The sequence below is a fragment of the Lissotriton helveticus genome, chromosome 10, assembly GCF_964261635.1.
Source record: "Lissotriton helveticus chromosome 10, aLisHel1.1, whole genome shotgun sequence".
In the NCBI taxonomy this organism is placed as follows: Eukaryota; Metazoa; Chordata; class Amphibia; order Caudata; family Salamandridae; genus Lissotriton; species Lissotriton helveticus.
This window is the reverse complement of record NC_136071.1, coordinates 301,363,705-301,377,413: the sequence shown is the minus strand read 5'-3', so window position 1 is coordinate 301,377,413 and position 13,709 is coordinate 301,363,705. Positions and strand designations below refer to the sequence as shown.

Here is a 13,709-nt window from a genome sequence, read left to right as displayed (position 1 = left end):
GCGTGGACCAGTTTGACGTTATGTCCCATACATCTACGTGGCACAATCTCTGGTGCCTGCATGAATTCCTGCCGATACAGGACAAAACACAAGAACTAGCACAGTAATTAGCAATAGATGCCTAGAAAAAGATTTAATTCACTGAGTGGTTCTTAAAAAATGGGTTTTCTTTAATTTGTATTTTCTCTGAAAATACTTATGTACACTCAAATGTATCTGTAGTGAATGCAATGTTGGGAATTATGTAAAGTGTTTTTTCTCAATTTGCTTTGACTTCACTTTGGAATTTCACTTCCGAGACACCAATCAGAAATGTGCAGTGCAGCAGATTGGCAGACAAAAGGAGGCAATGAGCTGGCAGGATTGCTGAAGGGCAAAGGGATGGGGTACAGACTGAGGGTCCGGCAGAGAAAGTGTATTTTCAGTGCTGTAAGGGTTAGCTGTCAGACATAGAGAACGAATAGTGGAAAAGGAGGGGACGTTGACTGAAGCTGGACATAGGACAGTGAAGTGGGGGTTGGAGAAGAAAGTGACGTGAGAGAAAGGAAAGGGGAACTGGACTGAAATAAGGCAAGCAAAGTAACACAAGGGGTGGCAAGAATGGACACCCGTATGCCTTGGTGACAACAGGAAATGGGTGGAGAGTTGTCTCACAGAGGGACAAAATGGATTATGAACAGGAAGTCAGAGGTCAGAGTATTGATGCCTATTCTCTGTTACCTGCAACCAAGGTTGCAGGTAATACATACATGGGCTCGGTAATCACTAATGTACTGATAGGGTATGTGAGCTTCAACTGGCCAACTGATCTCCTTGTGGATTGATTAAATCTGTCTATGCTTGGGCTTTTGCAATTAAGCTTAGGCTAGGCTTAAGCGGTTATGCTGGGCATTTTTTGCTGCTTCTTTTGAACACCTAAAATGAATTGTTGAGGCCAGTTTAAGGGAACAGTGTTTGACACATCAAAAAATAAGAAGTATTCCGTTTCTGTTGATGACAAAATGGTGTCAAATGTATTTTAAGGATTATTCGAAACTCTTCAATTCTCAAGCATGGTTTTAAAGGAAATATAGAGTAGTTGCAGCATATAAAGATTCCAGTATGATATACGGGCCTGACAGGGTAATTTACCCATTCGAATGCTTGTGTTTACTGGTCTATATAATGGCAAAGACAGAGAAATATTGCCATTCTCTGCCCCAAATGTATTAAAGCATATCCACCTTATCCAAAACAGAGTTGAAAACTCAAACTTTATGTGAAAGGCAGCTTGTCGCAGAGATGCTTGTAGCTACTCTTCCACAGTTAGTGAAAATGCCTTGTAGAATAGATGGAGCCCCACATATCAGTGAAATTCAAAAGACTCAAATATCTATTATGCGGCAAATGAGCAATCAGCATTTACATTTCATACAGATTGTATGTGCTACAGCTTTACTTTTCAAAATGTGTCTACTGTATAGCAGCCCCACTACAATTCAAAATAACAGTTCATTGTAAACCACACAAAACCCCCTGCAAAATATAAAAAACTGCTGATACGGGGCCTTGGCCTACTTGGACCTAAGCAATTTTAGAAAAGTTATATGAAGAGTCAGTAGATTCCAATGTACCCTATTGTGTGTTTTTGTCCACATAATGCTATAATTCCCATCAAAACACAGAGCAGTGTATGGTTGTTACTACTTAAGGAGCTACTATGCCAAACTAACAAATAAATATGCGAAGGTTTGACTCCATATATAAAAGGACATTTTATTGGTGAGATGGTTCCCATCCCACCAACTAGGAGTCAAGTAAGAATATTGCTGTAGGAGACTCACAGAAGGTTTTAGACGTGCATTTTTTACCATTACTCTTTGGTGAGAAAGGACCTGATTAGTTGGTGAGTAGTTTATTTTAGGTGCAACATTTGCCACCTCTGTACATTTTGAATTTCTTTGGTGCCAACTTTCTCTTTGTAATTGCCAAAGCTACCGCGTCATTCCTTTAAAACTTTGCCTTATTCCACTCCAAACAGAATAAACAAACAATATCAAAACTTTCATTGGCAAATGCAAATCAGTACGATATTTGACGAACAAGGCCTAATGTGTTTAACAGTCTATATAGTATTGTTTGTTTTCAAAAAGTTGTTTGTTGACAATTTATCACAATAGCCACAGTTTTGTCATGTTATTCCTTACTAAGCTCAATGATTTCAAAACTGGTGATTGTGTGAGATTTGGTTAACAGCAGGATTTAACTATGCACCATTTTATTTGTTTCTTTGTTGCAGTCTGACGGACAAATTCTGAGAGAGGCCACCTACATCAATAAATCCTTGTCGTTCCTTGAGCAGACCATCATTGCATTGGCTGATCGCAGCAGGGATCACATCCCCTTCCGGCAGAGTAAACTCACTCACGCCCTGAAAGATTCCTTGGGTAAGACTAGTGATTCTGAGTAGTAGTGCAGTAACCCAATTGGGAACCTAGGACTTCTGTAATAAGGTTTGGTCACTAAGAGGTTTGTGTGTTTTTGCACACCGATTTCTTTGTGACCCGAGCTTCATTGAACACTGCAGCTTATGCACAACACCACTGCAGTGCAAAAGCTCCAGTGGTGTCTCCCCCACTAAGGCGGAGGAGCGTCGCCCCACTGCCTTAAAGCAGCAAAAGAAAGGAAAAAATAAACTGATAACGTAATGTTCTTATAATTTTATTTTTTCCTCCTGCTGCGACAGCTTGCATCAGGGGGCAGGGCGGGGCTGACAGAGCAGCCGAGGAGTGGTTGCCCCCACTTCTAATTGCGCCATGACTGTTTAACCAGCCCTCTCGGGCCGCCCAAAACAGTCATGCGCACTTTCCCTGTTCTCCATGCAGGCAGCATTACAGCCTGTTTGGAGAACATGCCCACCCCTCCAGCCCCTGGCTGCGGGGAGTTCGGGAGCCCTGGTGCTTCTTGCTTCCAATTTCTCCCAAGAAGCCAGGAAGAGAGGACGCAGGAGATGTGGCCGGGAGGGAAGTGATTTTTTTTAACCCGACCACCCCAACCCTTCCCCCCCACCCGCCCCACTGCTGCTTCCAGGTAGCAGCCGCAACTGAAAAGCTCATTTAGTAGGACTCACATAATTCTGCCTCTTTCCTATGAATGAGAGCAGGATTCCGTTTTACAAACTCTCCTGAATGCCTGCGAATGCAGAGCTCAACCACTGCAATGGACAGTAGACCGTGAACTCCTCCATTACAATGGCAAAATGCAATTTCTGTTTTTTCTAAGTGTACCCCCTGTCCATATAAACTGTTGTAGTCATGGAGGGGAGCATGATCCCTAGACCCCTGTCTGCTACCACAATGCCTACCAGCTGTCATTTTCAAGGTATATCAACATTTCTACTTGGAATTGTGTGTTTAGGAGAATAAAAAGGATTTAAAAAATCTCCACCATGGTATGTAATGTATCTTAGAACACGTGCCAGCAAGCAGACCATTCCATGGTTTCTCAGCTCCATATATGAAGGATGTACTTTTTACTTTCGACTTTTCATTGTAGGTACTTTAAGTCGCAAATCACTGTGAAAAAAATCACAGGTTTTAATTGTCTCACAAAGAGGGTGGACAGCCAACGAATTCTTTAAACGACATAAGCCACAACCAGTCTTGTACGAGAATTTTGTTCTACTTACAAAATGATAAAATCAAAATTTTGCAGAACCTGAGAAAAATAACTTAGGAATCTGGGCGGTGACAGGGTATGGTAGGTCTAGCAACTTCATTTAGATTAGATAGTAAGGGTTGATCATTCTGGTAAGTATCAAGCAGCAATGAGCTCTCTAGTCTATGTCATTGACTTGACTTTTCATAGAAAGGAGAGAGTATGAGTATGGGGAACAAGACAAGTTTTATTATTTGTAGAATCAGAAATTTGATAACTAGTAATAGTTAAGGAATAGTGCTCACTATTAGATATGATCATTTTATCATACTTCCGTTTGTAAAAAGGGATTTGATAACTCTTATGGTGTGTTGTATATGCATTTTGTGGTTAATCTCTCCAGGGATATTATAAAGCCCACTTAGACAATATTTTCCCTCACTGACTCTACTGACGTTTTGGAGGCACAGCTGACCTCCAGGACGTCTTGAACAGGTGACAAAAATTCATTGTCATTGTGTTATTACTGTCCACCAAATTCTTTGGCCAGGGGCAAATTTAGGCAGCTCACTTCAAGATGATCAATGTTAGCATTTGTCACTCCCCTTTGTCTAAGGGTGGAACATTCACCGTGATACTGACATTCTGCTCTGGCACAGCTTTTCAAAGTGAGCAGCAAGAAGTGTAGACTCCCCCTTGGTCTGTTGTCCTTAGGTTTCGATTTATTAACCACAGTTTACAACCTGACCCTTTTTCCATACTGAGTGTAATTTCGATGTTGTGTTATTCAGTAACTTTGGATCACTTAAGGAAACAAATTGAATTTCCAGATGAGCACCATGTTTATTTTGTCTTTGCTTATATTTTGTATGTTTTTTAGGGGGAAATTGCCAAACAGTTCTGGTAGCAAATATTTATGGGGAGGCTACACAGATTGAGGAGACAGTAAGTAATGTTAATGATACTTTTTTATTTTGAGCTCTTTTTTAGGTTTAATTCACTGTGACCCCTAAAAGCATGCATCCACAGATAAATGTTCAATGGGGAAACAGCAAATACAACAACCGCCGAACAACGCGTTGCCTTTGCAATGCAGGTGGAATAAAAAAATGCATCTGAACCACGCATTACATTTATAACGCAAGTCGTTGCAACAACATGTGTTAGGGCAAGCAGCATTGGACTTTAAAGTCCAACGTTTTCTCTACTGTTACGGTGACTTGAGTTTGAATAGTAAATTGTACTATTCCAAAGACGAGCACCCCCCTAAGGCAAGTCGTTGTAACAAATTGCGATGTAAATGGAATACATGGTTCATACTTATTCATCGTCCCGCCCGCGTGGAAAATTAATGTGTGGTTGTGTCATACCAACATTCAGTGGCTTCTCTTTAGAAAGGTACATAGAGCTACAGGGATACAGGGGTTCAGTCTACAAGTTTGTAAAGGGCTGTAAGCTGGAAATCATTAAAAAAAATGAGAATAAGTGCTTCAGCTGCGTTATGATTTTGGCTGAAAATATCTCATCTCGATACAGATGGGACAGAATAGTGTTACAACAATATTGAGGGGCAAAATATCAAAAAGGTAAGTGCACAGCTGGAGGTGAGGATATGCTATTCTTAACCCCACATCTACGTACGTACTTTGAAGACATGTATGTGTGTATAAAATACTGCCAGTCACCAGTAGGTAGTTATAATTAGGACCAAGTTTCCATAAGAAAAGTGTTTTTTGACATGCCTATAATATATGGTTGTGGCTGTGGCATTGGCGGTATAGGTGAGGGATCGGTGGTGTGAGTGACTGTATGGGTGAGTGAGTGTATGTCTGAGTATCTGTATAGGTGTGTGAGTGGCTGTATTGGTGAATAAGTTGGTGTGTGAGTGTCTATTAGTGAGTGAGTGGGTGTAAGAGTGGCTGTATGGGTGAGTGAGTTTCCTTGTGAGTCAATCAATCAGGGAATTGTAAGCGTGCTACTCACTTGCGAGGGTCTCAAGGCGCTGGGGGGAGGGGTCAGCAGTTGCGTTCAGCCGAAGGGCCAGGTTTTGAGAGCTTTCCTGAAAGTGTTCAGGGACGGGGTACATCTGATATCGATCGGGAGCTTGTTCCAGGTCTTGGCTGCGATGTGGGAGAACGGTCTTTCCCCTGCTTTGGCTCTGTGGAAGCAAAGGGTTTCAGCGAGGACGAGGTGGGCGGATCGCATGTTCCTTTTGGGAACGTGGAGGGAGATTCTGTCATTTAGGTATTGGGGTCTGGTGTTGTGTAGGCATTTGTAGGCGTGGGTGAGTATCTTGTAGGTGACTCTTCTCGACGGGTGGTCAGTGCAACTTTCGTAGGTGTTGGCTGATGTGCTTGTGTCGGGGCTACTGAGGACTAGTCTGACGGAGAGTAGCGACTTGTTTATACCGGCGTAGAGGGGGTTTCCGTAGTCCAACCTGCTAGTGATGAGTGCATGGGTGACTGTCTTCCTTGACTCAAGGGCAACCCATTTGAAGGTCTTATGGAGGATGCAGAGAGTGTTGAAGCAGTTGGAGGCAATGGCATTGATCTGACGGTTCATGGAGAGGGAGGAGTCGAGTGTCATGCAGAGGTTTCTAGCGTGGTCTGTGGGGGTCGGGGTGCCAAGGGCAGTGGGCCACCATGTGTGGCTGTATGGATCTGTGAATGACTGTATTGTGACTAAGTGGCTCTGTTAGTGAATGTATGGGTGAGTGACTGTATGTGTAAGTGGCTAAATACCAATAATAATGAATAATTCCAGATTTGTAAAGTGTGACTTATCACCTCTAAGGGCCGTCGGGGAAATTAAGTGAGCTATTTCCCAGAGTCACATGATGCTGAGCTGAGCTGCCACCAGCACCGGGGATCAAACTGCTCTGGCCACTGCACCACACCTGACTGAGTGGCTGTTTGAGTGGGTATTTTGTTAACTGATTGGTTGTGTGATTGGCTGTATTGGAGAGTGGGTATCTATCTGAATGGCTGTATAGGTGAGTGAGTACACGTGTGAGTACTTGCATGGGTGTTTGAGTGCTTGTACGGGTGAGTGTGCCGCTGCGTTGAGAGGCTGTGTGAGTGAGTGACTGGGTGTGTGAGTGGTTGTGTGGGTGAATAAGTGGGTGTGTGAGTAGCTGTTTGAGTGAGTGAGTGGCTGTGTGAGTGACTGTATGGGTGAGTGAGGGGCTGTTTGAGTAGGTGTATGGGAAGTGAGTGGCTGTATGGGTGAGTGAGTGGGTATGTGAGTGGCTCTATGGATCAGTGAGTATCTGTGTGAGTAGTTTTATGGGTGAGTGAGTGAGTGTATGAGTGGTTGTGTGGGTGTGTGAGTGGTTCTGTGAATGGTGTCATAAGTGATGTCTTTAAGATGTCATCAGTCATGTCATTAGTAATGCCACTAGCTATGTTATGAGTGATGCAGTGCACTGCTTATGACCTCACATATAACATCACTAATGATATGGTCAGTGAAATCACTGATGACATCATCTAGTGATTCTGAGTGTTTTCTAAATATTTGTGTGTGTTAAATGTATATACCTACATACTACAAAAGTTAAATTAGTATACTTTGTGTACTACTAATGAGTGAATCCTTTTTTAAATATCGTTTTTGGGAGTTGCTGTGTGACTGTGTGTATCCATGTGCGAGTGAGTGTCTGAGTGACTCTACAGGCGTGTAAGTTGCTGTATGGGTGTAAAAGTGGGTAGTCTGAGTAGGTGTGTGGGTGGCTTAGTGGCTGTGTGAGTGGCTGTATTGGTGAGTGAGTGGGTGTGTTAGTGGCTGTATGGATGGATGAGTGAGTGGCTGTGTTAGTGGCTGTATGGCTTGGTATGTGAATGACTGTATTGGTGAGTGAGTTCATGTCTGAATGGTTGTATGGGTGAGTGAGTGGCTGTTTGAGTGAGTGTTTGGTTAATTGAGTTGGTGTGTGAGTGGCTGTATGAAAGAGTGAGTGTCTATGGGATTGGCTGTGTGGGTGACGGAGTGGCTGTGTGATTAGCTTTATGGATGTGTGAGTGGGTATGTAGGTGGTTGTGTGAATTGGTGCATGAGTGGTGGTATGGGTGAGTGAGTGGCTCTGTTGAGAGGCTATATGAGTGGGTGTTTGGCTGTATAGGTGAATAACTGGGTATGTCAGTAGCTGTATGGGTGAGCGTGTGACTGTGTGAGTGGATGTAGGGATGAGTGGCTGGATGTGTGGTCAGGCTCTATGAGTGAGTGAGTGTGTGTGTGTGTGTGTGTGAGTAGCTCTATAGATATGTGAATGGTTGTGTAAGTACTTGTATGGGTCTGTGAACGGGTATGTGAGTGGTTGTTTGGGTATATTAGTGGGCGAATGAGCAATTGAATGGGGGTCTGAGTGGGTGTGTGATTGGTTCTGTGGATGATGTCATCAGTGATGTCACTGAGCATGTCATGAGTGATGTAATATGTGAGGTCATAAGTTGTGCATTGCGGGCCATAAGTTATAGTTAGCTCAGGTAACTATAACTGCTGAATTTCACTGGTTTTGTACAAGTGAAATCTGAGCCTAACTATAACATCCCTGTAACCTGTTTTTTTCAGTGAATTTGTAAACATTTTTTAATTCTATTTCCTAACTATAAAATCCCTTGAAACTTGTTTTTTAAGTGAATTTGCAAGGTTTTTTTAATTTCTTTTCTTAACCGTAACCACTAATCTGTGACACTGAGTGTGTGAGTAGGTGCATGATTGTCTCAGTGGTTGTATGAGTGTCTGAGTAGGTGTGTAAGTGGGTGTGAGAGTGCATGAGTGGGGCTGTAGGTGGATATATGAGTGTGTCCATGAGTCTGTGAGTGTGTGTGTGTGAGTTTCTTATAGGGGTGAGCCATAAACTCCACTGGCGAAGTTTGTTGAGGTTTGCCACCACGCACTCTGCTTCGAACAGATAGTTCATAAAGAAATCAGCCAACCACCAATGGAGCGGAGTTTACCGGCACGCTCACTGCTAGGCTTCATCCCTCGAGTAGTGTTCCAGTTCTTGGCTCTCAACGACTCTCAGGAGGCAAGGGTACTTCATTCCCCAACAAGTAGTGCGCCAGGAGGTACGTTTGCATAGTGGTTGAAAAAGGTGCAGCACCTTCAACGAGGTCTCAGCAATCCTGCTGTGTGGGACCAACTGGTGTCAACAATAGGAAGTTCTTGGTCCCCAATGACCCTCAGCAGTCAAGGGAGCATCACCCCCCAACCAGTAGTGTGCCAGGAGTTGCGTATGCTGAATGGTCGAGAAATGGGGCAGAGCCTCCGGTGAGGTCTGAGCAGTCCCACTGTGGGGGACTTACTTGTGGCAACAATAGGGCACTTGTCCCTCAAAGACCCTCAACAGCCAAGGGGACTTAATCCCCCAACCAGTAGTGTGACAGGAGGCGCATTTGCTGAGAGATTGAGAAAAGGGGCGGGCCTCAGACAAGGTCTGAGAAATCCCGCTGGCCCCACGGCCTCTGTTAATCTTTCTTAAGCCCCGGGAAGGTGGTGGTCCCCAGTGCTTTAGTGCCCATAGAGGGGGCCCCATGTGCCCCCTCCTTTTTATCAATAAAGTGAGGTGGTGGTCCTCAGGGCTCAATTAGTTGTAAAGAGAGGAGCCTGTGCCACCCCTCCTTTTTTAAAAACAAATTACCCGGTCTTGGCCTACCTGGTGGCTGCATTCAGAACAAGAGCTTGGTTTTTTAAAAACATTTTGCCAAGGATTTGTGGCTCCGGTGCATTTCTTTTTCCAAAAGTGATTTTATTTGCTCTGTTGAGGTCACATGGGGACCCCACCACCACACCCATGGGTCAGCATATTCCTAGACTGCCCCCTTTTCTTTTATTTAAATGTTTTTTGTGGGACTTGGCTGAAGCAGAGTCCCAAGATGGCTGCCAACACTTCCTGGTTGCACGGCCCTTGCACAACATGGGGTTAGATGCATTTGTAGGGTTGGCCGCAGGGCCTGCGTAGTGTAAGGTTGGCTGCCTATTGAGGGTTAAGTGCTGTGCTTTAAAATGTACATTAAGTCCTTGTTCCATAATACATTGTCATTGGAGTCAAGGACCCTCTATATATCCACACATCGTCTAGGGATTCAGGGGCCCTCCTTATATCCTCCACCCTCTCCTGAGAGCATAGGTTAAGTTACTGCAGACTCGCCCGTTTTCTAAGGTTGCCAGGTCCACATCTGTCACTGCATACCTGATGGCAGGCCTGCTTCATTTTTAAGTATCTTTTGTTTTAAGTAGATGTTTAGAAACCCATTCTGCCTGTCATCTCAAATCTACAGTGCAAAAATCACAATGGTTTTAACCCCTCCCATGCTCATGACGAGCTCAGCTCGTCATGAGCCACGGTTCCCGTGTGCTCATGACGAGCTGAGCTCGTCATGACCGTTGGAACGCTCACACACGGGGCTAATTCCCCTGCTGTGCTGAGCGTTCCATTAAACGGGCGTGGTCGTGACGAGCTCATCTCGTCATGAGCACACGAGAACCGTGGCTCATGACGAGCTGAGCTCGTCATGAGCCCCGGGGCACTGTGCGCGCCCCCCCTCCCCCAGCACAGCAGAGGAATGTGCCCTGCTGCCAAGGGGTTAACAGAGAACGCATTCTCTCAGTCTCCCCATGTCGTTATCATGACTGGGCCATAGGCAGTAATGTAAAACAGATTTCTATATATTTGTCCTCCCTCAGTGAAGTTGTGCATGAAATCTGAATAAAAGGTATCGGGCATGCTTCTTTTCAAATTGCATGCTTTTTGGTCAAGGGGGTCTGGCAAGGTTATATTCAGTGGTGGCCCCTCCATCATCCCCTTTTGTATCGGCCCCTCCGCTAAGGCGGAGGAGCGTCGCCCCACTGCTCTTAGAGCAGTGAAAAAGGATAAAATAAAATGATATTAATGTCATTATCATTTTATTTTTCACTACTGCGGGGCTGGGTTAGGGTGGTTTGGGGCTGGTGGCTCATGGAGGAGTAGTGGTTTGCATGATTGCTTGGTCGGCAGTATTGGCCGGTCAAACATTCATACGCGCTTTGCATATTCCCCACCAGGCTGTGATACACAGCCTGGTGGGGAATAAGCACAGGCTCCCTGTCCCAATCTGAGCGCTGTTCCACGACACTCCGACAATGATGCATTTTTTAAAAAAAATCATAGAAATTTTTCTAAAATGTATGTTACGGTAACAACCCAACGCACAGTCACATTTGCCAGTTACTGTGATCTACACAGTCATAAACCCCCCTGCTCTGCTTTTGCCCTCACAATAGATGTCACAGATGACATACAAAGTGACATCAAAGACATACTTGATTAATTCATGTAATCACATCACCATTCACATAACTCATGACATCACTGAAGACATAGGGCAGAGGTGCTGAGCGCAGGCCTGACCACCTGTCCACAGAGTCTTCTGGGCATAGTTAAGAACAGACCCTAGATGGGCTCTGAAGAAATAGTTGCTAACTACAGGGCATTATTGAAGGCAGACCCGGCACCAGAGAACAATAGGCACAAATAAAGACCACTCCCAGTGGACTCCTGGTGTAGGATATTCAGAGCAGGGCCTGACCGAAAGACAGACACTGCACACTGAGACCACTGGATATGGTTAAAAAGGATCTTGGAAGCAGGCATGCTATAAGGCTTAAGTTTAGAACCAGGACCTGAAGGAAGGCCAGGTCATCCTGGGCACTGACGAAGTCTGTGCATGGTCAACTTTTAGGGTAGAGGTGTTGGACTTGGCCTGGTCAGAGCCAAAATGGTTTCAGAGCACACGATCCGTCAATGCCAGCACCATAGCCTAGGCCAAGTCTTAACCCCTTCGACGCTCATGACGAGCTGGGCTCGTCATGAGGTAGCCTCCCAGCACGCTCATGACGAGCCCAGCTCGTCATGAATAATGGGTTTTTTAAAAAACAAGCACAGGGGCAGAATTTCGCTAGCGCTCATGTGGTTAAACACAAACCCGTTGATCTCTGAAGAGTAGTGTCCTTAAAAAAGATCAGTCCTGACAATGGCAGTGTGATAACTTCACCAGTGATATCACTGAAAAGGTCAATGATGATATCATGTGTGGCATTCTGTGTGAAGTTATGAGCAGTGTATATGTTATATGGTTGCTTAGCTCAACATAAATTGCATATGTTAGTGATTTTAGGTTCTAAACTGTAACTATAACGTCTCTTTTCACGAATGATATGTATGTCCCCAAGCTAGTGTGAAAGTGCATGATGGACAGAGCTTGTTTTCGTTGATTTTTAGGTGCCCTTGAGTTGGCGCATACTAAAACCATTTCATATCAAAAACTCTTGGAGCTTCTTGAATGTTTAAAGATCCATGTTACTTCATTGAATTCTGTGTCTTTGTGTTTTTCTTTAAATGAAACCTGGTAAATTAATCTAATCAGCAAACGGCTACTTTTCAATGTATTTATTCTAAACTTTTCTGTAAAAAAGATTATTTGCGTTCATTTTGGATGCATGTATGTTTGGCTCTGTACTAACGTATTTTATTGAGGTTAATCCCTCTATCTATTGAGGCGTACATGCCTGTTTTTGCATCTTCGCTGAGAATTCACAACCTATAAACGAGAACTACAATAACAAGTATAGTAAAATCTTTTTTTGTCAGCGTGATGCAGCAATTGATAGGTTGCTCTGAATTAAAGATTGTCTTATTTTTTTTAGCTCTCCACTCTTCGTTTTGCTACCAGAATGAAGTGTATCCCCACGGAGTCTGTTGCTGTTGAACATTTTGACCCAGAGGTAATGATCTTTTTGCACTTTGTTGTGATAGTATAACCTTTGTTGATCATGGAACAATCAAGACATTTGACCTTTGCAAAATAATGTCATGCAGGAGGCATACCTTTTCTGAAACCTTTTCATGTTGTATATTCCGGCAAAATATGTGGCGAAGATTAAAATTTACTTTTCTTGTGTTGGATCTTTGACAGATTCAGTAGCTTTTGAATATTTCACCTAATGCCAAACAAGAACCTTGGTTCGATTCTTGACATTAGGGGATGAATCTCGGATTCTATACATGTGAAGCTATTATATATGTACCTACTTACATATGTAAATACCTTTATTATGTATCCTAGTGGTGTTGGGTGTTTATAGAATATAGTGGGAATTATTCAGAGGCCCTAATGGTGTTGCAGAGAAAAAAGTGACAGTGGGATCAGTTCAAAAAATGGAAAAAAAACAAAAAAGTGCTCAGAGAAAGGACCAAATTGAGCAAATGAAATATGCAAGATGAATGAAAAACACTATTGGCCACAAAGATGCATCGTAAAGTGTAGTAACAGTTGTAATTGAATTGCATATGTAGAAAGGAAAGTATCCCAAAAGCGGTATTGATTGTAAACGGCTGCATAAGAAGTCAAACCAAACAATAGGAACTGCACAGTGGCTGCTTTAGGCTGTTGAAAGAGCTCTCGTCCTTGGAGTATGAATGGTCCATGTTCTGAGAGCACATCTACAACATATATGGAAATGCAAGTAGTGAGTTTGGTAATATTCCAGTTGCATTTAAGCTCTAATGGGGGAAAGCAACCACAATTACGTGGTACAAAGCCTATACACCGTAAATATTTGTCTATAGTGTCTCGTAGAAACATGCACATTGCTTCTTGATTTGTACCAGACCCAGAGAGATAAGTGGAAGACTACAGGGAACTGAAGAGAGGAAGACTGATAGTCTGCCTTCCAAATGCAGTGGATCTTTAACTCCTGAATACCCTACATGGTGGGGCCTAGCCCTTTTATGGCAAGAGCACAGAGACTCGCAGGCTCAGCAAACTAGGCAACACAAGGTGAGATCATGAGCATTCAAATTTTCATCTATGCCAAACTAGTCAAAATCAGTGCTAGGTCCACACCAGCATCTCCAACTCAAGGACCTACAAAAATGAGGTGCCCTCCTTATAAATTCCGTAATCAAAATTACAAACCCGGTTGGATGAGTCGTTTTTGCTAAGGAGAATGTTGCTACGCACTGTGACTTAGCATGAGCTCAGTGACCTGCTGGCTACAAACATGAGCTGCATTGCATTAAGCAAGTGAAAGCA

General features: G+C 43.6%; 1 protein-coding gene across 3 annotated transcripts in view; it reads left to right on the top strand.

Moving 5' to 3' along the window:
• KIF9 (kinesin family member 9) overlaps positions 1 to 13,709 on the top strand; it is a 691,235-nt gene that overhangs the window by 195,345 nt on the left and 482,181 nt on the right. For all 3 annotated transcript variants that reach the window (XM_078664229.1, XM_078664228.1, XM_078664230.1), the window contains 3 exons: positions 2,279 to 2,426; positions 4,517 to 4,581; positions 12,322 to 12,399. In XM_078664229.1, coding sequence (XP_078520355.1) covers positions 2,279 to 2,426; positions 4,517 to 4,581; positions 12,322 to 12,399 — 291 coding nt within the window. The remainder of the gene's footprint in view (positions 1 to 2,278; positions 2,427 to 4,516; positions 4,582 to 12,321; positions 12,400 to 13,709) is intronic.